This window comes from Canis lupus, chromosome 12 (assembly GCF_048164855.1).
Source record: "Canis lupus baileyi chromosome 12, mCanLup2.hap1, whole genome shotgun sequence".
Lineage (NCBI taxonomy): Eukaryota > Metazoa > Chordata > Mammalia > Carnivora > Canidae > Canis > Canis lupus.
Window position 1 is genome coordinate 63,246,193 of NC_132849.1, and position 24,154 is coordinate 63,270,346.

The 24,154-nt window shown below is 52.1% G+C and overlaps 1 protein-coding gene across 5 annotated transcripts in view; it reads left to right on the forward strand.

Moving 5' to 3' along the window:
* EIPR1 (EARP complex and GARP complex interacting protein 1) overlaps positions 1 to 24,154 on the forward strand; it is a 120,282-nt gene that overhangs the window by 11,458 nt on the left and 84,670 nt on the right. For 3 of the 5 annotated variants that reach the window (XM_072771251.1, XM_072771247.1, XM_072771248.1), the window contains exon 1: positions 12,868 to 13,002. Coding sequence is in view for 4 of the 5 variants with exons in the window: in XM_072771247.1 (XP_072627348.1) it covers positions 12,889 to 13,002 (114 nt within the window). In the remaining variant the exon portion in view is untranslated. Of the gene's footprint in view, positions 1 to 3,191; positions 3,276 to 12,867; positions 13,003 to 24,154 lie in introns of those variants that run through there. The other 2 variants (XM_072771244.1, XM_072771246.1) reach the window with 2 other exon arrangements.

Consider the following 24,154-nt stretch of genomic DNA (forward strand, 5'->3'; position numbering starts at 1 on the left):
GTATTGCTGACTTGAAGCATAAACAAGTCTTCATGTAAAGTCATCATTTCCTCTCAGATAAATCCTTTTCTGGGCCCTGTTTTGGAGACTTTCAGGCTTTTTCTGTTGAGGTGATGGTATGTCCCTGTATCTGAGTCTTAGCATTCTTGTTTGAAGGTGGAGCCAGTCCTGCATCCCCTCTGTTGACTTGAGTTCTGCCTTTGGAGCAGCCGGGGTTTTGTCTCTGTGACGATGTAGACGCTTCCTCACCATTTTTCTCTAACCAAGTGGTGTTCAAATTATATAGGATTCAGGGGGTCTGTTAATTTGCTGGTATTAATGTGCAAAATTCTAATCGTAGATATGCACATTTTTGGCAGAAAGTATATAGATTCACAAAGAATTAATCAGTTTTGCAAAGAGGTCTAAGACTCTAGTTTGTCAAAGAGGTTGTAGGCCCATTGGCTAGAATATCTAATAATGTGAACACTGCTCTGGATGTGTATTTTCTTGGTGTTACCGAAATGTATTCTGATAGTTGATGTTTCTGTGCCAGGAACACAAAACAGTTGACGTTTTTGTGAGGAGGTGTGGGGCCATAGGTGCTGTGATTGCATTTTCTGAGAGCATGACTTGAAATCGTTGTCTCCAGACCTTTTGGTAGAGGACACTCAGAAGGTCTTGTGGTTCACCCCAGTCATGGAAACCAAGTCTAAACCAGACAGACTGAACGGTTAGGACAACTGCTATACTGTTTCTCTTACCCTGTGTTAAAATGAATGAATCAAGAAATTGAGAAAAACACATAGGAATTAGATGTTATAGAGGAGGAAGCGGGGTGTTATGCCTGTTTCTAGCTGCAGGTGGGAAGAGAGCATGTGGACAGTGGCCCATGTAGTGAACTGTGCAGGGCGATAGCCATTTCCCATTGCTGCCATAACAAGTCAGTGCCAATTTAATGGTTTAAAAGAACAGCACTTCCTACCTTACCATTCTGTAGTTCCGAAGCCCAATATGGGCCTCACTGGGCTTAAATCCAGGCTTTGGTGGGGCAGGGACCTGGAGCCTCAGGGGACGATCTGTTACCTCGCCTTCTCAGTCCATGGAGTCCCTCCATCTCCAAAGTCCGCAGCAGCTGCCCCCATCCTCCCAGCTGCTTGCACCCTTCGTAGGCTTTCTGCGTCCCTCTCATGCTAACACCTCTTTGTTCTCTGGTTCTCTCTCTCTTTTTTAAAGATTTAAAAATTTATTTTGAGAGAGAGAAAGCACACAAGTAAGGGGGAGGAGCAGAGGGAGAGGGAGAAGCAGACTCTCCACTGAGCAGGGAGCCCGATATGGGACTTGATCCCAGGACCCTGAGATCACGACCTGAGCCCAAGGCAGATGCGTAACCGACTGAGCCACCCAGGCGCCCCTCTGGTTCTCTCTTCTGCTAGATCTCTCTGCTGACAGCCACAAAAGGTTTTCTGCTTTTAAGGACCCATGTGACTAGATAATTCAGGATAATCTCTCCATTTCAAGATCCTTAACCTTATCACACATGCAAAGTCTCTTTGCCATATAAATAAACGTATGCACAGGTTGTGGGGATTGGAATAGGGATGTGGACACTTTAGGGGGGTCCTTATTCTGCTTCCCCTAGGCATCAAAGCATGAGCTATAGGGATATAGGGACTTGATCTAGGCAGTTACTGGTTGTATTGCAAGAGAGCCAGGTTTGATTTTGTAAGCCTGAAATACTAGTCACAACACTAATAGTAACCAGTTTTCCTCTTTAGGCCTCAGACTCTTCACTTGAAATTATTTTGTCTTTTAATTATTGAACCTATGTAGCCTAGGTATTGTAATTCCTGCTGTGGTGCACCACCCAGATTTCTCTTTCCAGAAGTCCAGCAGATTCTGGGATTATGAGTGGCTGATAGCTCTAAGTGGGTCCTGCTTTAGAGTTTGCCCTCAGCTGAACAGAGCCACATTGTCCTAAGTCACACCCCTCTCCAGGGACAGCCTGCCTCTAATGACTGATGGATGGGGGTGGGGGCTGGGTAGCAGAAGGGCCTGGCCATGACGGCTCCACTCTGGGGGGCCACCCCATCTCCAGCCTCCCCATGGCATTGCGGTCCCTCTGTGTCCTCTGCACAGTCTTGCTTCCTTCATGCCTTCACTCCTGCTTCTTCCATGGTGTCGTTTCCAAGAGTGTTCCTAGCAAATCTGTGCACAAAGCTTGATGTTTTACAGCTTGTTTCCCAGAGAACCTGATCATCTGAATGCTTGGCAGGCCTCTTTTTGTTGTTTGTTGTTTGGCTTTTGATCATATTATTTTGACTTGTTTTATGACCAGTGATTTTTGATTGAGTGTTTGACATCGTGGGAAAAAAACAATGGAAACTTTGGATGTCTTTGTCTTCCTCCAGAGGGTTTACTGTTACTTCTGGCGGGTAGCTGGCTGGCTCTGGAGCACCAGTCTGCTCAGATCACTTAAAATCCAGTCATGGACCAAGATGACCTGGAGCATTATTCTGTGCAGATTGACCTCCTTCTAGTTCACCTTCACTTCTGGCCTGTGCCCTACGGGTCCCTGACCCAGTACGTAGTGCTTCGCTGGCCTTTCTCTGTGGTGGGCCCTGTGCTTCGTCTGTACCCTCCACCCATGAGCCTGTCAGAGGTTTTCCTCAGTGTCAGCTGCTAGCAACAGTTTCCAGACGACAGATACCTCCAGCTGAAGGAGGAGCGCAGAGGTCAGGCTTGTGTTTCTAAGCCTCCTTCCTTTCCAAGATCTGGGTATTCATTCACCACTGTGGTAGCTTCTGAGACCTTGAAACAAATTCAGAGTATCTTGTGTAGTTTGTATAGTTATCCTCTGCTGGAGGCTGCCTTGCTGTTGCTGGGAGCCGTTTTCTGCTGTTCTGGTGAAGGATGATTTGTTTTATCAATCTATTTCTGTTGAAAATTATGGTTTTATTAAAAATACCATTTATATCTTTATTGCTTATTTTTTATGCTCATTTATAATTGTTTCCATTTACATTTGAATGGAATTGTTGTGTCATAAAGTATAAACAGATAAAGGCTTTGCATAGACGTTTCTAAGTTGTGTGGCGGGCACTTTGTACTAATTGATACTCCAGCAGCAGTAGAGGAGGTAACTGCCTTTTTAATCTCTAACTGTGAAATCTAACTTCATAAACATGTGTGCATTTTCCTTCGTCCCGCAGGCACGTGCTCTAACACCTCAGACTGCAGAAACAGATGCCATTCGGTTTTTGGTTGGGACGCAGTCTCTTAAATATGATAATCAGGTAACTATTTTTGACATATGTATACATGTTAATTACTAAGACTATTCTTAGTTTTATAACCATTTTGCTCTTGATTTTTCAAGTAACATTTGAGAAAATCAGTGCCACACAAACAAAATAAAATTGCATTGGGATTTAAATATCCAACTGTATGTAATAACTGAGTTCAATAATTTAAACTTTGTGTAGCATCACTGTCATAGTTTTTGTTTGTAGTTATGAAGGGTTTGCTGTGTAAGTGATTGGGAAGCAGTCCAGGGGACGTGGTCGGCACCCCTGCTTCTACCCGGGCCAGTGGGTGGCCATGCGAGGTGCTGACAGCATTCTTCCCAGCTGAGCCTGGGTGGGCCTGTAAACCATCAAGTTCTAGGCTTTTGCTGCTACCCGCTCCAGCACCTGGAGTGGCTGTTCAGGCCACTGTCGTAGAGAGTGTTGTCTGCTCACAGATCAGCGTTCAGTTCATGACTTGACGCACACATATGACCTTGACACACAGGATTAACCTTGCTGGACTTCATTTTCCTCATCACTGAGATAGAGATAAAGCGGCCCGCTTTCTGTACCTCACAGACGCTGAGGATGTTGCGAAGATGTGTACTGTTGGATCCTGGGGAAAAGCACCAAAGGCCACGTGACCTGGTGCAGGGCCTCTGCCCAGGTACCACTGTCACACAGGGGAGTAGCTTTAACATAGCTGTGAAAGAGTGTTTGGTGCTGGGTGTGTGTAGTGAACTTGCCACCCTCGTATTGCTGACAAGGGATTTTAAATTGGCGTAATCATTTTGGCAACTGATTTGGTGACATATAATAAGAGCTTTATAAATAAATGTTTATATTACTTAACCCTCATTTCCTATACCCAAAACATAGGGAAGGCTTTATATGCAAGGAATATTATTGTAATGGTACAAATAATTGCAAAACAATTAGAAGCAAACAAAATGTGCCCGTGTTAGTTTGGTTGAAGCTGCTGTCTATGCTGGCAGATTCTCCTGGTTGGATCTGATTGAACCTGGTTCCTCATGGTGCAGTGGTTGTCATTGACTGCGCTCATTAAATTATAAAACTCGTATGGTTCGTAATTTTTTTTTTTTGGTATGGTTCGTAATTTAAGAATCGTTAGACGATTCAGAGAAATGTTAAAATAGTATATATTGTGTGATCGCAATTATGTTAGAAAAGTAAATCATTTTTCAGTAGACACAAGCATTGAATCATTAGGCATATATGTCAACTAATGTTATGTCACATCAGTTATACCTCAAGTAGAACAGCTGTGGATAAAGTACAAAATTGAGTGTCTATGTACAGTGAAGACTAGGAGGAAACAGGTCAAAAAGCCTCACACTTTGACCCTGGTTACCTTTGGTAATGCAAACATTTGTGAGGTAATTTTCATTTTTCTGACCATGTGTGTGTGTCACTTTTCTTCTGGAAGAATGTCAGGTGAGAATGGTTTATTTATGAAAATGGTTTCCAGTGGCTGTCTCTCAGGGAAGAGGGACTCGTGCAGTCTGGGGGCTGCTGCTCGCTTGAGGGAGGGGGTGCCTAATGGGCCCTCGCTCACAGCATGCGTGTGCGTGTGCGTGTTCCCCTCACACATGACGTGCTCTGCTCACATGTCCTGTGCATGTTCCTCCTCTGTACAACCTGTGTTCTCTCCTGCGTGATGGGCTTGGTTCCCCTCACACGCAGCACGTGTGTCTTCAGAGGCTGGCTGCCAGCCGGGGCTGCCAAGAGGACCCACCCCCCAACCCCGGGAGGCGTGAGCACAGCATTCCCCATCCTGCTGCTCTCTAGAAGCAGTACCGTCCTTCCTCTGCTTCCCAATGATGATGATATTATTATTATTATTATTATTATTATTATTATTAAAGGCTTATTTATTAGAGAGTCCATGTGGGGGGTGGGGAAGAGGAGAGGGAGAGGGAGAGGGAGAGGGAGAGTCTCAAGCTGACTCCCTCCCCATGGAGTGTGGAGCCAGAAGCAGGGCTTGATTCTATGACCCTGAGATTCTGACCTGAGCTGAAACCTAGAGTCGGGCACTCCTCTCCCTGAGCTGCCCAGGCGCCCTGCCCACTAATGTTCTGGTTATAACATGATTACCTGGTGCATTTGCCAGTGATGACAACTGGCCCCTCTGCACCCCGGCTCCTGCGGCCCCTCCTGCTTGTCTGCTGACGCTGGGGGTGGCCGGCTCCACAGCCAGGTGTTGGGATAGGCCAGCGAAGTGGGGCCTGTGCCCCAGGGGCGGCCCGTCGGCCAAGGGTCAGAGACACACTCACCTGCAGGATGGGGAAGTGGGGGAGCTGCTTAGGACTGGGTGGGGATGAGTCTCACACCCGTGACTTCATTGGACGCATGTCATCGACCCCATTTCTAGGCAGGTGGGGGGTTGGCCCTGCACAGTTGTGAGGGTTTTCACAGATGAGCGAGCTGGAATGTGGCAGAAACACAGCTGTTCCCCTTCCGCCTCCTGCCCCTTGCCCTGCAGCATAGGTGGTCAGGGTTGCGAACTAAGGGCGTCCTGCTTGCTTCCCCGCAGATACCCACACAGATGGTGCTGGTGCTGGGGGCTCTGCTGGTGCTGGTAATGGGGGCGGCCCCAGATCAGGCCGCCCAGGCGGAGGTGGGGTGGGGGGTGTGGGGGGCTTGGGGGGTCCTGCTCACAGGCCTCTGGTGGGCTGGCTGCTGGCTGGCTGGTGAGGGTTAATGGCTTCTGGCTTTGCCTGGGGCCATCAGCTCCTGGGCAGTCATTAATTCCCTAGAAAGTGCCAGTCCCTGAATCAGTCCCAATTAATTCAGCTGTGCTATTTTCTGAAAGTTTTTGGAGCTGTCACAGTTGCTGGCCTTTTTTTGTCAGATGAACTGCTTTACTTTCTGTCCGTAGTTTGCACGGGGTTCCGTGTTGGGAGCAGGATGAGTGTGCGTGGAGTCTTTCATCTTTCTGGATTCTCCTTCATGGGAAGGTGGGGAAGGTGGGGTTCTTTCCACAGAGGGCACGTGCTCACTGGCTGTCCAGTGGGGGATTTTATGTATGTATGTATGTATGTATTTATTTATATTTTAATGATTTTATTTATTCAAGAGAGAAAAAGAGCAAGCACAAGCAGGGAGGGGCAGAGGGAGAAGCAGACACCCTGTTAAGCAGGAAGCCTGATGTGAGACTTGATCCCAGGGCCCCAGGATCACGTCCTGGGCCGAGACAGACGCCCAACAGACTGGGCCACCTGGGAGCCTCCAGTGGGGGCACTTTACGCAGAGACTCAAAACAAGGGATTCCAGGTTGAAGGAGTTGATTTGCTTCTCTGCTGTGCTTTTCCCAAAGATTTCCTTTGTCTTTTGCTACCTGGGAGATGAGTGCCAGGGTGACAAGCACGCAGACTTGTTCTCTCTCAGCACGGGCCGTGGAAAGGCGGATCCCTGAAGGGAGTGACACTCAGTGGCTTCATCGCCTGGATCGATTTTTTTCCTTTTTGTTTTTAATTTGTAAACTCCATTTTTTTGTTTGTGTTTTGAGTAAGGACAGCTTTGCTCATGAGCCCTGCTGCCTGCAAGCTTGTCCTCAGTGACCCTGAGAGTCACCTGGGCCTTTGTTAGACATTGAGGATCTCAGCCCCAGCCTAGACTAACCGAACCCCGTCTCCCTGCTCCACACCCCTTCTTCCCATTATTGATTACACCTCAGAATTTCTTTTTGAAACATAGAGTTCTCTATGTCTTTTTAGTTGTTGGATTTATATCTAAAAGCATATAATAAAAACACAGCAGGAGGTATTGCGGTGACCTGTTTAGGTTCCAGCTTTTTCCCCAGCCCTGGAGCAGATGCTATGAAAGGCTTCCATCTTGTCCGCTTGTTATGGTCTGGATGTTTGTTTCCCCCAGATTCATAGGTTGGAACCTAACCCCCCAGGTGATGGTGTGAGGGGGTAGGGCCTGTGGAAGGTGCTTAGGTCATGACAGTGGAGCTGCCATGGATGGGATTGACCCAAAGCGTCCTACCCCTTCTACCACAGGAGGACACAGCGAGAGGGTGGCCATCTGATCCAGGACGACGGCTGTCACTAGACCCGATCATGCTGGCACCCTGCTCTCAGACTTCCAGCCTCCAGATCTGGCAGTAATAAATTTCTCTTGTCTATAAGCCACCCAGTTGGTGGGATTTGTTGCAGCAGCCCACATGGACTAGGACACTGCTTTTCTAGGAAATGCCCTCACTGGGTGCCAAGAGGGTGTAGAACGCAGGTCTGCCTGCCTGCCTTCTTTCCTTCTTTCCTTTCTTCCTTTCTCTCTCTCCCTCCCTCCTCTCTCACTTTCCCTCCCTCCCTCCCTCCCTCCCTCCCTCCCTCCCTGTCTCTCTCACTTTCTCTCTCTCTCTCTCTCTCTCCCCCTCCCTCCCTCTCTCCTGGCTGCCAGGCATGCTTTGGCTTCACGGAGAAGGATGTTCATATACTGGGGTTTATTAGCTTCAGGATAGACATAATACAGACAGGTAAATGGTGGCCATGTGGGCGTATTAGGTATTGGGGAAAGTGCAGCATGTTTGATGTTAACTTTTTTTTTTTATGAATTTATTTTTTATTGGTGTTCAATTTGCCAACATATAGAATAACACCCAGTGCTCATCCCATCAAGTGCCCACCTCAGTGCCTGTCACCCAGTCACCCCCACCACCCGCCCACCTCCCCTTCCACCACCCCTAGCTCGTTTCCCAGAGTTACGAGTCTTTCATGTTCCGTCTCCCTTTCTGATATTTCCCACTCATTTTTTCTCCTTTCCCCTTTATTCCCTTTGACTGTTTTTTATATTCCCCAAATGAATGAGACCATATAATGTTTGTCCTTCTCCGATTGACTTATTTCACTCAGCATAATACCCTCCAGCTCTTTGGACTTGTCACTTAAAGTCTTAGCTAAAGGATCACTAGATGTTTCAGTTAGAAGAAAGCAATCCTAGAAATCCATTTTCCTAAATATACTTAAGCTGAAGCAAGAACTCAGAACGAGTGACTTCCTCAGGGTGAAGTGGCCAGGAAGTGGCATAATCAAGCCTGGAAGCAGGTCCTCGGATCCCAGACGCTTGGGCATCCCGTGTATCCCCTGAGGCTGAACGGACTATGCTGAGACGGAGTTTCAGGGGTGCTGACTAGAGCCACGAGGAGAGAGCACGGAGGTACGAGGCCATCCGAACCACTTGCTCTCTCAGGCCTCTAGCCACCTGCGGTGTCCTGTGTGCTTCTTAAGGACCTGCCTGGAGGCGGCCTATTCGTTTTCTGTGGATGACAGTCTGCTGAGGGTGGCGAGCCCAGTCCTTTATCCTGGTGGCTGGACCCATCTATCCTGGTGGCTCATGGGCCAAAGCCAGCGACAGTACGACGTGCCTGTGGCTAAGCCAAGCCGCTGGATTCTTAGCTTTCCCTAAGAAGGGAGCTTTTAAGTTTTTATTTCTAATTTTATCCATTATTAAATTTTTTTCTTTTAAAAAAATTCATAAGAATTTGTTTACCTTCAGTTCAGGAGGAGAGATGAAGTGGAGAGACTGTACAATGGCCTGGAGTGACAGGCTCCAGTCTGGCTCCAGGCCACAGAGGAGCCAGGGTCTGTGGGCAAGGGACAAGGGACACCCTTCTCTAAGGCCCGATTCTCCAGGAAGATGACGAGCGTGAACATCTTTATGGGCTTCCTAACGAATTTTATGACTCTTCCTCCTAACTTCTTATATAGAGAGTCATCTGGGCCTGTAACCCTGCACTAGTAAACCCGACTGTAAAAGATTTAATAATGGTAATTCAAAATAGATGAGTTTGGTCTTCATTATAAGCTGTTAAAACATTTAAAAAACTCAGATATGGTGTGAAGCACATCAAGTGAAGATGAAGCGCTACCCAGATGACCACGTCTGCCCGGCCCTCTTAGCCAGTGTTCATTGGTCTTCCTTCTGTGCCCCTATAATCTTTTGCACTCACGAGTTACAGTGTTGTCTTGGGATTGTCTTCATAACTGGGCTGGAGCTGCATAAATGTATTCCTCCTTGTATTTCTTTGTGTGTCCAGCGTAAGCTGGGGAGTGGGTCGTGCCCTGAGGACAGACAGTTGGAGCCTTGATCTCCTCTGAAGTCAGAAGCTGATTTCTGCTCACCTGCTGCAAAGCCCAGGGGAGAGTGGGGAGCCTCCGTGCACCCCGGATGGCCTGGGGCTTCAGAGCACCTGCTCTGGAATGCTGTTTCTAACTGAATGAGACACCCGGCTTCACCTTTGAGGCCTGGGTTCCTCTACCTGTGGACTGTGGCTAATGGTGCACGTGGCTCTGTTAAGGATTAGTAGAAATCATGTGCGTCGAATAGCACCGTGCCTGGCCCATGTACCTCTTGGCTGTTATGACCCATCTCTTCATTGTCCTGGCGTCTTACAGTCCTTCCTGAACATAACATTTCATGAAGATGTGTTCTGTGGGCCTGCCCACGAACCCACTGTGAGTGATGCTACGTGGAAGAACCTTAGACTGTCAGGCTTGCAGATGAAGGTTAAGGGCCGTAGTATCAGTGCGTGTCAGACTAGGAGAGGAGGACTTGGGGGGGGTCTTGGGCTTGGCCCTCCTTCCTGCTCTGTCCGTGTGCCCGGAGGTGTAGAAAGGAGCCTAGAGGAACTTTGGGTCAGGCCTTGGAGCCTGTGGACAGCATGTTCTTGGTGACGGAAGGGTGTCCTGGCAAGGTTGTGAGAGGGAAGGCCCTTCCCCAGGTGAGCACGGCCTGGAGCAGGGGTGGGGGCGCTGGGCAGGAGAGCCCAGCAGCCAGGGGTCCTGGGCCAGCGGGAAGAGGCTGGGGCGCAGGGCGCTGGGGGTCAGTGCAGGGGACGGCAGGCTTGCTTTGGGGTGGGCAGATGGAGCCAGCACACGGGAATTCTGACGCCAGAGCTCTGGTGGTGTCACCGTGTGGGGCTCCTGGCCCTTTAGTGCACGGCAGAGGCACAGAAAAGGAGGGAACAGGAAAGAAGTGCATTTCAGCGCATTCATTCATGTTTTCAGTCCTAATGGATTTCCAGATAAGTAGGAAATCTGTCAAATAATGAAGAAAAACATTTACTCATTACCCTAACAACACAAAAGTTATTCCAGATTTTGTATATTGCCTAGTAGTCTGTGTTCACATTGACTTTTATATAATTGCGTGCCATTTTATATTCTGCTTGTAAACTTTAATGCTTTCATAGTATTTTTGGTATTTATAATTGCTCTTTATCATGATTTTTAAAGAAGATTTTATTTATTTGAAAGAGAGTGTGTACATGTGGGGAGGAGGGGCAGAGGGAGAGGGAGTAGCAGACTCCCCGCTGAGATCCCATGACCCTGAGATCATGACCTGAGCCCAGACCAAGAGTCAGACACTCCATTGACTGAGCCACCCAGGTGCCCTGCCCCGTCTTTTTCATGATTTTTAAAACTATATAATACTCCATAATTTTCTTGTTGTTCATTCATTCTCTGGGACAGGTTTTAAGAAATCAAATTATATCAATTTCAACATTTATGTAGTTTCTATTTACAGGTTATAATAAATCTTTAGAAAGAATTATTCAAATGTACGATGTGTACCGATTTTACCACAGCCTTCCCAGGGTGCGTTGTCACCATTCAATCAGCCTCACAGAATTCTTATTTTAAATGTTAATGTCATGAGATACAATAAAGAATGATTTTTTCTCACTTTTGAATTTTGTGGTTATACTCACTCTAGTGGATTTGTGTGTAAGGTGTAATGTGCCCACACTCCATGTGTCTAAAGTAGCCAGTCTGACACCTTTTACACACTCATGCACACACTGACACCCACCCCATGCCTGCAGGACCGCCACCACCATCACTGACAGCCCCTGCGGCCTGTTTTACAGATATGCCACCGCTTACTTTCCCGTCCCACTGTAGATGGACATCTGGGCTGTGCACCGCTCTTGGTGCAGCATCATGAACGAAGCTGCCGTGAGCTCTTTGGTGCGTGTCCTTTGCCCATGTGTCAGCTGGGTATAGAGCCAGCAGTAGGTACGGACGTAGGACATGTGCATGTTTAACCTTAGTAAGTACTGCCAAAGATTTTTCTCAGGAATCAATTATTTAGTAATTATTGATGGCTTTTTTAAATGTGTAACATGTCCATGGAGGGAGAAAATATTTACAGGTAAAATTCTCTCATGTGGAGGGAAAAACTTACCAAAAGCAGTTTTATTTATTTATTTATTTAAAAAAATTATTTGAGAGACAGGGAGAGAGGGTGGTCACACAGGGGAGGGACAGGGGCAGGGGCAGAGGGACAGTCAGACTCCTGCTGAACAGGGAGTCTGATGCCAATGCCAGGCTCAATCTCAGGACCCCGAGATGCTGACCTGAGCAGAAGACAGACGCTTCACTGACGGAGCCGCTCAGGCAGCAGTTTTATTTATGTATTTATTTATTTGAAGGTTTTATTTATTTATTCTTGAGAGACACACAGAGAGGCAGAGGGAGGAGCAGGCTCCCTGCAGGGAGTTGGATGTGGGATTCGATCCCAGGACCCCGGGGTCACGACCTGAGCCCAAGTCAGATGCTCAACCACTGAGCCACCCAGGTGCTCCTGAAAGAAGTTTTAGAAATAAAAGTAACAGGAATGGTTATTCATCTCTTCCTGCAGAGGCGAGGGGAGGCCCGAGCGTGCACTGGCTTCACCGTGGTGTTTCTTGTAATCTTTATCTTCAGTGTTGCACGGACGCACAGTCACACAGGCTTGCGGTGTCCATGTGGGGTTTGAATCCTGAGTCCAGAGCTATCCCTTCCAGGGACCGGTGATTATTGTTCTGTTAACACTGGGCATAAGAGGAAGCAGTGAAGACAGGCACCAGGCCCACTGGGCCACGCATGGCACAAAGAGGCTTCTGGGTGTCATGGAAACATTTTTATATTTATTTTTAGTTTTTATTTTTTATTGGAGTTCAATTTGCCAACATATAGCATAACACCCATTGCTCATCCCTCCAAGTGTCCCCCTCAGTGCCCGTCACCCAGTCACCCCACCCCCCGCCCACCTCCCTTTCCACCACTCCTTGTTTGTTTCCCAGAGTTAGGAGTCTCTCATGTTCTGTCTCATGGAAACATTTTTAAAACAGCATTTATTGTTTGTTCTGATTGCAAAGTAATGCATATTAATCCCACAAAATCACAAATACCACAAAGAGGTAGAGGAGAAGCTGCCGCAGTCCACCGTCCACGGGTAACCATCCTCACCGAGGCTCCTTCCTGGCCTGGGCTGCGTGCTGTTCTCACAGCTCTGTTCGCACCGCTCCTTGTGCCCCACAGCCATGCACGGGCCTCAGAGGCTCTAGGCTCCTAGGCACAACCCTTGACAACTCTGGCCCTGGTGCCAGCCAATTACTCTGTGGGGATTTCAGACTTGTCTTTTGAGAAGAACACAGGGAGGTGAGCTCACAGAAGTGTATCTACCATCAGTGTGGTAACAGTAACAGTTAATTAAAGATGTTAAAGATGCATGTGATTATTCTTTGTAGTCACTCTGTTTAACTCAGGCACATGGGAAGTGAGGTCCTGATGTTCTTTTTCATTGTATTTGTAGATCCACATCATAGATTTTGATGATGAAAACAACATTATCAACAAAAACGTCCTCCTCCATCAGGTGGGCGAGATCTGGCACATCAGCACCAGTCCTGCGGACAGAGGCGTGCTGGCCACCTGCTACAACAAACGTGAGTGTTCTCGGGGTTTCTATGCACCTGCAACCTGGGGCTTACGTGGCCACTGGGTCAGCGCATGACTTACGGGGTTAGTGATGGGCAGAGGTGCTGCACTCACAGGGAAGCCGTGATGCTGTAGGTGGACGCTTTGCTGCAGGGAATATGACCCGCAGCCTGAGACTGGAAGCCGGGCTCAGAGCTGTTCCAGGCACATTGACCTCTCGGGGCTGGGGACTGATATGCTGGAGGCTCTCAAACGACAGAGGTCAGTGTCCTCCTGTGTTAGTTAGCTGGGCCCCTCGAAGGGCAGCGATTTGTGTGTACGTGTGCATGGTAACAGTTACAGGGTAACGAGAGTGTGGGATGGTGCTCTTCAGTAACCCCACCCTGCGTGCAGCGCACAGGCGTGTTGGGAGTCCATGCTTCTAATAAATATCTGCCACCTGTGCTTTTTGGCTCTGGGGCTCGTGACGTTTGTGTCAACCCAGTGCCCGGCAGGCCGCGCGTCTTCCTCCTTCCTCCTCTCTCTGTCATTGTCCATAACTGGTGTTCAAGTTCTGGCTTTGGGGAAAGATCCCCCATTGCATCTTTCTCTGTAAGCCGGAATAAAGTCTGTTTTGTGCCAGGTCGTCTCTAAAATGTTTCCTTCGGTCTTCCGCACACCAGGTACGTCTGGGTGTTGTGCGCGTCTGCCCACAGGCGCCGCCTGCCGTCTCCTCTCTCCTGCCCCGGCCTCAGCCTTGTGTGTACGGCTGTCTGTCTGCTCTGGGCGGCCTGGTGCCCTGCTGCTAGGAACCCGTGCTGAGACGCTGCTCCCCGGGATTCTCCCTCTGTGGCTTTCTAGTTCACGTCACGCCTAATCTTTATGTTTTTAACGCTGTTAAAGGCAGAAAAGTTGTTTTCTGAAAGGTCTTCCCGCCGCCCCCAGCCCCTTGTGTTCTTTACCTCTTACTCCTGTTATTCCTAGCGTGGACTGGCGCCTTCGCTGGCTGGGAACAGCCTCCCTGGGAGCCCGCTCGGACTTGCCATGCCCCCAGCAGCGCAGTGTGGGGCGGGGCAAGGTTGCCCCATGCAGCCTACAGGGACGGAGGCGGTGCTGCCAGTAGCGTATCTGGGACGCAACAGCCTTCACACTTACCTGCCCCCACGACCCAGCGCCCTTGCTGATGGTGGTTTGCGTCGCCTCCCTGTGCTGGACGGCATCCCGTACTGCATGTCAGGCCACATGGCTGCGGGTCTGCCATCCCCCATCCCCCTGGTGCTGCTGCTGCCGCCTTCACCCCCAACAGGGGAGCTTGGCAGCCTTCCTTAGGTAGAGATAGCCAGAGGTCTGCAAATGAAAGTGCAGTTGGTCCTCTTCTGGAAAAGTGACTTTCAAACTTTTGTGACCAATTTCCCTTTAGATGAACTTAAGATCAGCTGACCTGAATTTTACCTTTGCCATAGAACACGGCGGAATGACAGGAGTGACATCCCACCACCTTTCTCATATCCTGTCAGAAGCAGGTCGGTCACGGGTCTTGCCTGTACTCATAGGAGCAGATTGCAAAAAGGTGTCGCGCTAGGGGTGACATCCGGGCCCCTGCATATGTGAGCGGCACCTGCTTCCCCAGGGGCCACGACCTCATCTATGCAGAGCATACTTGTCACCTCTGGATTCTTGGCCACAAGGGCAGCAGCAGCCTTGGGTCAGCTCCAGGCATGCATCTGGCTTCTGGGTATAATGTGCCATTGGGGTCACTGCCTGCCGCACGTTCTTTCCTCACCTGCTGACCCGTGAAGCTATGAAGTCATCTGCCCGTCACATGGCTCTGGGACAGGTGTGGGGTGATAGCTGCTTACATAATGTTCAAACAGGAGAATGGGAGGTCAGAGGAGCCACTGGCCATGGCCATTCCTAGGGCAGACGCCACTGGAGGGCCTGCAGTGGCCCCAGGTCCATCTCAGCCCTGCCCGCCGGCCCTCCTTTGTCCTTCATGGGGCAGCTGGCAGGTGCAGCCAGGGACACCACCAGCTCACCCCTGCGGGCACATGTGGGCCACGTAGCCACCTGTGTCTGGTGCAGGCTGGCAGGGTCTTGTGAGGCAGGTTCTGCAGTCCATACACCAAGCCGTACCCCCAGGTCTTCCTGAGATGGTCTCTTGTCTCCCCTGGTGCTTGCCGGGGGGAGAAGACCCTCTCCCTCTCTGCCCAGCCTCTGTCTGACCCTCCAGCTGGAACTTCCTGTCCCTGCACCCTGGCCTGTTGGTCTTGAGGGTTTAGCCTATTCTCTCTGCGGCGCTTTCCAGCAGCAAGTCTCTGAGTGTTAGCCGGTGTTCCTGCCAGTGGGGCTGAGCACGTCAAAGCCCTCAAGTCTCACATCTGGGTTCCTTTGTTCTCACGGTGACTCCCTTGTTCCTTCTGTCACCTTCCACAATCTACAGCCAGACACAGGCCAAGCGCCACCTCGCTCTCCGCGCGGGACCCTTGGTCCACCCAGCCCGCTGCCCCGCTTCTGTTTCTGCCACCTCCTAACAGGGACCCTCCCTCCTGTTTCCAGAACATTCCCCTCCCTCTGAACCTTCACTGGCAGCATCCTCTGTGTGCCCGTGGCTTCTAACAGGCTGTTCAGATTCTCGAAGACTGTGTCCCCTGGCTTGGCACTGGGTTCAGTATCCTTCTGTAGGCTGCGTGGGGAAGCGCCACAAATACATTCCCCACCATCTGGGGCGACCCGGCCTGGGAGGTCCTGGCGCCGCTGTGTCCCGGCCTTGGTGGGGGCTTGCTGGCTGTCTGCTGACCCTGTGCTCGGTCCCCGGGGCTGTGAGTGGCTGTGGCTTGAAGTGCTGGTCTTGCCCTGTTTGTCCACAGCTCGGGGGTGGGGTGGAGGGGAGCACGTCATCGGGCCACCTGCATCTCAGGTCCTCGTCAGGATCCGCACCCCCTGCCACTGCTCCTCCATGGTGGTCAGCCCCCTGTGCCAGGCTTGCCTCCCAGGTCAGCCTTTCTGGGGACAAAGATGACTGTTTCATGGCAAAGCTCAGCTTTTCCTGCTCACAGGCAGGACTTAACACATTCCAGGCCTGCAGCGCAGGCTCTTTGCCTGGGTGAAGTGGGGAGGGGGTGAGATGGGGAGGTGGGGAGGTGCCGGGAGCACCTTCTTTCTCCCCTCACCGGGAAGGAGCTGCCCTGCTATTCCCCGCCCCTCCTCGCCCTCCCTGCCCCTCTCCAGTCCACATCTGATCCACACCAGGCTGTCTGTGCAAGTTCTGGTCCCGGGATTAGGCCCAGCCGGTCCAGTTCAAACACCCGTCGAAGAACTTGGAGCAAGGATCTGTGCTCACCACGCTGACTTCGTGCACAGAAGGCTGCAGAGCGACTGCACACGTTTGTACCCAGACACTTATGGTCTGTCCTTTACACCGAGCTCCCCACCAATTTGAGGCTTCTGCCCTGCGGCTCCTTAGATGTGGGTTAGACCCAGAGCCTCACTGATGTGGGTTAGGATAGGAATCAGGTCATCACCATTGCTTCAGTGGATCTTTGTGTGAAGACCACAAGTCCACTTTGCTCTTTATCTTCCCGCGAATTTGTGTTGTGTCCTGCTCTCCATGTCTCAGTGTCTGGGCTGCTGAGGGCCGTGTGCGGGTGTCAGCACGTACTCCCCATCCTGCTCATCGTCTGGCTCATGTTTGTGAGCACTGCATAGACACAGGTGTCCTGGCTGCCCTGCTGCCCCTCTTGTGCGTGTCCCCGCTCTGCTGTGGCCCATCCTTGTTTCCATGGGTTTGCACCATATTTTAGACAGTGGTAGTAGCATCCTTTAATCGAAAGCCCAGGAGCCTCTGAGCTGTGTGTCTCACACCCTGAGTTGTGCCCTCCCCCCCCCCCCCCCCGAGGAGGGGGCTGCCAGGGGCAGGGAGGGCGGGGAGTAGGAAGGAGGGCCGATGGGTGGTGGTGGAGCAGGTCCAGGCACCAACCTCCCAGAACCTCTAATAGGGACCTGCTTCTAGCAGAGACTTGTCCTCACTTAAAGCTGTTATCGTGTCCCTGTTCACATGAGTCGAGAAACCCTTCTCCGTGGATCTCATTGGGGGAAAGGAGGGAGGACCCATGGAGACGTGGGCTTTGGCATCCTAAGATGTGGAGTCCCCTTTGAGTGGTGGCCTCTTCTTGAGAAATCTAGGAAGTTGTGTTTTCTATGAACAACCGTGTCTAAATTATATCCATATATGATAATAGGCTAAAAAAATGTCTGCACATTGATGAAGTCTGCACTGCGGTGGAACTCTGGTGCTCTGCACACACACACACCCTGGGACATCACGATGGCCTTGTATGTGAATGTGGAGAATTGGATTAACTTACAGCTCATTTTTTAAAAAAGATTCATTTGTTCATCTTGGAGAGAAAGCACGCGTGGGGCGGAGGAGGGCAGAGGGAGAGGGAGAAAGAGAATCCCAAGCAGACTGTGCTGGGTGCAGAGCCTGACGCGGGACTTGATCCCCTGACCCTGAGAGCAGGACCTGAGCTGAAACCAAGAGTCAGACGCTCAACCGACTGAGCCACCGGGTGCCCCAACTCACAGCTCATTTCTGAAAATGCAGATGAGAAGAGCTCCCTCCGTACCTTCCATTGTTCTACTCAGGAGGGATGGTAAGCAGCAGGATTCAGTTCCCCTCGCACAACCTAAGTAGCTGCTACGTGCAGGCCGAGCTTCTTGTTGGCAATCTAAACATGCAGACTCTTTCAGACCAGACTCTGCACCCACATGGGCTAGCTGACATCTGTGTCGTGCAAGGAGCAGATGACAATGTGATTTTAGCCGTCACCTGGGATGATGATGAGAACCTTGGAGTCTGGGTGCTGGGGGCAGGGTTGGATGGACACTGAACTCTTCTGGAACTTTTTCTGCCTAATGAAGATTTAAAAAAACCCAACTCTAGCTTTTCTTTCTGATAGTTTCACAAGAAATGCGTCACCGCAGAGGCAACACGAGGGCATGTGGGAGGATGGAGGCCGTTTCATCGGGGCTCCAGAGCCTGGCGGGGCTGGGCGTCTGTGCCGCAGTGGAGCACAGGGCCAGCTGGGTATGGAGCAGGGGTGGGGACAGGCGAGGGGGCCCCTCGGGACATAGGCCAGCGTGTCCTCCGGAAGGAAAGCCTTCGTCCCAAGGCGTCGTGGTCATCGTGGCAAGGCGGGCGCGTGTTCTCTGCTGCTTTGCCTCCAAGCTGCAGGTGTTCAGACTGCCTCCCTCCCCACCTGGCTCTACCTCCCCAGGGGCTTCTCTGGGGCGTCAGCCCTCCTGTCCTCAGGCGGGTGCACTAGAGGTTCCTTGAGAAAAGTCTGTGCGTCAGATGAACTTCATAGGTTGGCTGTTTAAAAACTGTGACTTTGCCACTTTAATTTCCTTTTTTCTGAATGAGTGTGTGTCTGTTTTTGTGTGTCTACTTATGCCACTGTGTCTGTTGTGTCTGTTACATGTGTCCAGTGTGCCTGCGTGTGTCCTGCACGTGTGTGTCCTGTGTCTGTTATATATGTCATGTGTGCCTGCATGTGTGTCGTGTCTGTCCTGTGTCTGCTACATCTGTCATGTGCATCCTGTCGGGTGCATCTGTGTGTGTGTGCCATGTCTGTTGTATGTGTCTGTGCATCCTGTCTGTCGTGTGTGCCTGTGTGTGTGTGTCTGGGGTGTGTGGGTGTGCCTGTGTGTGTGCTTGCTCACTGCTCCCTTTGGCCCCTTCTTGGGCAGCAGGGGGCACCAGCGTCCTCCTCTGTGCCCTCCTTGTCACTCTGGTCCCTCCCACCACCATCCCCTCCTGGGTACCCGTTGGCTGTGTCCTAGCCTGATGCCTTCTGAAAAGCTTTCCTGCATTTCTCAGATGTTTTTCTAAATACCGTCCCAGACATGAAGACCTTGCTTGAAAAGGTAGAATGGGGTTCACAGCTGGCATCTCACTAAGGTGCCCCGGGTGGATGGGTGTTCCTACCCTGGCAAGTACTGAGCTCAGTCCCCGGCCCCGGTCCCCAGGCTGCTGGGCAGCGGGGGGGGGGGGGCGGGGGGGGGGCGGGGGGGAACCCTCGAGGCCCCCGGAAGCAGCAGGGAGCATGGCCGGATCCCAGGTGCAAATGTCCTTTGGAGGGGGCATCTCCGTGTCTCCCCAGGGCCCCCCGAGCCTCTGCCTTCCCATGCCTCACCGGCTTATGCTCTCCCTCCCACATATCCTGAGCTCCCATTGCCCCCGAAAGTGCCTCCTCACGGAAGCTCTCCTCTCCTATCCCGGCCTCCGGCTGGACTCACGACTCAGGGGCGCTGGCATGACATTCCGGCCTGTGTTCGTGGGGCCTCTTGCTGGCAGTGGATACCCAAAGGCCCCAGCACATGTGCCCCGTTCACCTCTGTGCCTGCAGCCTCCTGAGCCGGTGAGGTCTACGCCTCCTGTCCTGTGCCCTCCTGGTCAGCACACTCTTCCCTTCAAAGTGATCAGTGTTGGAGCTCCTGGCCTGCTCAGTTTGTGGAGTGTGCTGTTGGGAGTTCGAGCCCCATGTCCGGGTGTAGAGATTACTTAAAAATGAACTATTAGGGAAAAAAAGTGGCTCAGTTTGGAAGATCAGTTATATAGCTATGTAATAGCTGCTCAGAAAATACTTATGGGTTGAATTGGTTAATTTAAGTAGAATTGAAATACTAGTCTCAGTGAGGTTTGATAAGACGTAGTAGGCTTCCTAGGACAGAGCGTGCTGAGATGCAGTGAGTGAGGAGGTGGGAGGAGGCCCGGCCAAGATAATGCTGAATTTTCTCTGTGCTCCGAGGGGGGACAGCATCCTGGGAGGAAGGAGACCGGCGTCCCCTCTGCCCCACGTCCTCCACCTTACACTAGACACAGGTGCTGCTTTGCACAGCTCATGCAGTAGTTTGTGAATTAGGCCTAATGTCAGAGTGAAAAATTGAAAAAGGAACCAAATACAGAGTGGTCTGGTGATTTCTGCCATATAGTTCCAGTTACTTCCCAGTAGTTCTCCATTACAGGGGAGCAGGGACCACGGCGGCCAGCAGAGGCAGCTCGGCCACTTGGGACATGGGCAGTGGAAAGAGCCCGGGTCAGGCGAGTTTGCTGCCCTGCTGTTTCCCAGCTCTGTGATCCTGGACCTGTCAGGTGACCTTTGGAGTTTCCATCTATAAAATGGGCACAGTCTGAGCTACACCATTATTTGAAAGACAGGAGTTGGGGAAATGTCAGGTGATGTATGTTAGAGCAGCATCCATGCCCACGGTGGCCCCAGGTTGGAGCAGGAGAAGGAGCTGCATCCCCGAGGCCCCAGCTTAGAGCAGGACTTGGGGGACTGTCCTGAGAGTGTCCTAACCCTGACAGTTTCATACCAGGAGTGATGGGTGGCAGTGCCTGGGCCTCGCTGCAGCTGTGGCCTCCTTTGTGTTGGTGGTTAGCTGCCATAGGAGCCCTTGGGCACATAGTCCCCAGAGCTCCTCAGAGTCATCCTTAGCACAGACTTCGTTGAGGCTCACAGCTTCCCACTCCATCCTTCCCACTCCCATCACTGTGGGAGCTTCTTAATTTGGGGTAAGGAACCATCAGAGGTAGATGCCAGGGGCCCTGGAGGGTACAGGATGAATGTGGTATGTCTTTCTGGAATGTTTATTCTGTTTAAGTAATGAAAGCATTACTTTTAGCCTAAAATGAACATAGGTATGTTCTGGAGTGGAATGCAATGTTTACATGGACCCCTTAACACCACACGAGGCTTCTGATAATGTCCTCGGATCTGTTAGGCCAACACATGACAGTCTAGAGCGTCTTCCCATGTTCCTGCTGGCGTTGGCGTGGCCCAGTGAAGGCTCTGTGCTGAGGGGCGGGTGGGGTGGGGGCGGGGGGCTGAAACCTCAAGTATGACACGAAAGCCTTGTGACACTGGCCCTTCCCCTGCACACATCCCATGGTCCTGGCTTCTGCCTTCACTTCCCTTTGCCAAATCCAAAGGGCCCTAAGTAGGTCAGGTGGTGTTCCTTTCCTGAGACCCAGCTTCCTTTTGCACATCCTCTCTCTCTCTCTCTCTCTCTCTCTCTCCCCCCCTCTCCCTCCCTGCCCCTCTGCCCCTCTCCCCCTCCCTCCCTTCCTCCCTCTCCCTCTCTCTCTCTGAGATTCCCTAACATCTGTGGATAACTTCCTGTCCGACTCATGAATGAGCCAGGGTGGTGCACCAGGCCCAAGCAGGGTCTTCTTGGCGATCCATACTGGGGCTTCTTACTAGGTCATCCAGGATGGCCTTGGTCAGTATCCTGAGCCTTGAGCTGTGACCTTCTCATCTGTCAGCTGGTCTGCAGAAGAGTTTGAGCTTTGGTTTTCTTTCCAGCTTTGTTGATGTGGGGCCCAGATCAGGACAGTGTTCAAGTGTGCTACTAGGTGATGTTATTAATGTTGCTTCTGGTAGAAAATGATGACTCCTTCCTGGCCACTGTATCTGGGGCAGGATTCTGGCTCTCTGACCTCTCTTAGGCAGAGCACTTGCCATTCCAGGCTTCCTGACATGTCATATGGAATCCTCGCAATGGTGGGATGAGATTGTGTCATTCCCAGAGACTATTTGTGGTCATCTGTGGCCAGGGTTTTGTTTTGATTTCTTGATTTTTTTTTCTTTTCTTTTTTTTTCTTTTTTTAAGCACAGAAAGGAACCATGGCATAATGTAGCTTATCTGTCAATTTCAGAATCCCTGCAAGAGCCGGAGGTTATGCGGGATTTATTGTTCCTGCGTGTGAATGACGTTTGCTGCTTTTAATTTACAGATTTGATGTGGTGACAGTGAGGACTTGTGTTTAAACTAGTCATTGTGGCCAAACTGTCCCTCTGTCATCTGCAGCTGCTACAGTAACAGTGGCCGTGATGTGGATCACTTCCTGGGTCACTTCCTCTGGGCCCTGGGTTATGGCCCCCGGTGGTGTCCTCACTGGTCCAGACAGCCTGTCAGTTGGAGTTCGGTGCACAGTAGGGCTGTTTTCGATCCTACTAGTTCATTCCGAGGTCACAGATGGATTTAACTAAGAATCTCCAGCTTTAGGCATTTGTAGTCATTCCACATTTTAAAATTATTGTGATTGATTGCTTGAATTTCTGTTGTACTCAAGACGTAGCACGGAAAGTTGAGGACAGAGAGATGAGACACCGGGTACCAGGCAGCAGAACTGCGTCCCACAGGGCAGATGTAGAGACGGTGCTGACGGGAGCCGGTTTGGTTAGCTCGGCTTCAAACCACTTTTAGATCCTTCCCACGTGTGTGCAGCCTGACCTCCACGCCAGTCCCGAGGCCAAGGCAGCACACTGAGCAGTAGGGGGGCGAGGAACGGGGCGGGGCGGTGGCTCAGAATCCCAGAATCCCAGCCCGGGCCGCGCCCTGCCGTGGGCTGCTCCGTGGTCGGGGCTTGGCCTCTGCTCCGTGAGGCATGGATGCTCTGATAATGGCCTGTGAGAACAGCTAATCTTAAAGAGGAACCAGTATCCTTTGGGCTCTTAGGAGGACACTACGAAGCACGGCCCAGGTGCGTCGGGGGGCTGGGCGGAGGTTTCCCCAAGGAGCGAGTTGGGAGCGGCCTCAGCTCCTTGGGTTCCGGGGGCCACCGCCTTGGTGGGGAGCCTGCAGGTGGTGTTCTGAGCCCACCTGGTTCGAGGTCTGCCGCCTGTCCCGCTGTGTGGAGTTGAGGGGCGGCCCTGGACGGTTCCCGGGGCTCCCCAGAGCCCGCAGCCCAGGGCTTTCTGGTAGCAGCGGACCAGAACACTGGGGTTTCTGTTTAAAGCTGCAATTTCCCGTTTATCTCTGCATCAGATTAGAAAATTGCATTTTTTGACTTTAAGCGGTTCTCTTATGAAAATAAGCTAAGGGAGGAAGCAGCTTTTCCTTGGAAAGGAATTCTTCGAAGGCCTCTCTGTGAGAGACCATAATTCTGAGCAAATGGCCGCGAGTCCGCGAGGGCCGGCGCCTGGGAGCCGGGGACAACCGCGGCCTTCGGGGCCATTGTCAGGCCGGGAGCCAACTGGAGTGCCGGGCCCGGGAGGCGCGTGACCACAAGTCCCGTCATTTCCGAGGCACACAACCGTCTGTCTCTGGTGACCACTTCCTTGGTACCCTCCGCACAGATCGGGAGAGAGGGGCCGCCGCCGCCTCGGTGCACACGCGCACGCTCGGTCGGGGCAGGCGACAGCTAGGTCTTCCGGGGTCCCGGGGCGCGGGAACGGGAGAGGAAGAGGGGGAGGGTGTCGCGGGACCGCTGCCCCGGGGAGCCCGTCCGGGGAGCCCTGCAGGCCCGGGGCGGGGTGGCGCGGCGGGGCCGTGAGAGCACCTGGCAGCCGCTGCCTGCCTCCCACTGTCACGCATCCCCGGGACAGCATTTCGGAAACGGAAGCGTTCTGTGTTCCACGTTAACGCTTAAACGTGTGGTGTGCCCCCGCGTGCCCGGGACGAACGAGAGCAGGGCCGGCGCGCTGAGGTGCTGCCGAGGAGCTCGTTCTGGAGGCGGGAGCCCAGATGGGCCTGCGGTGGGGTGTGCGCCGTGCGCGTGGGTGTGCGTGGAGTCGAGCGTGAATGTTTGTTGAGGCTGCGTGGTTTGTGTTATGTGCTGAATGTGTGTTGGGGTGTGGAGAGTGTGAGGAGTGTGTGCTGACTACTGAGGGTACGTGGCAAGTGTGGAGCGTGTGCTGTGTGTGTGGGGTGTGTGGAGAGCACAAGGCGTGTGCTGTGAGTGTGGAGAGCGTGATGTGTGTGCTGTGCGCGTGGAGCGCGAGGAGCCGGGGGCGTAGGGGAGCCACGGAGAGGCCTGCGCGGGGTGGGGGTGTCTCGCGGGCCCTGGTCCTCCCGCCGTGGTCCCCGCGGCCGCCCGCGCCCAGAGGCGCCGTGAGCGTGGAGACGGCGGAGGGGCTTCATCACGGAGGCTTGGGCCCCGGCCGCGGGCCGCGTGCCTTATGTGGATTATCTAGTCTGTACGTTTATTTAAAATGTTTGCGCAGGGTGTTGGGGTGGCAGTGACACGCACCGCAGTAGTAAAGCCCGCAAGAGTCCTCGGGACCCGGGCCGCCCCTCCGCCCGGGAGCCCCGACCCACCCGCGCGGCTCCGCGGCGAGCTCCCAGGACGCACCCGGGCACTTCGCGGGCGGCGCCGAGCACGTGGGCCCTGGCGGC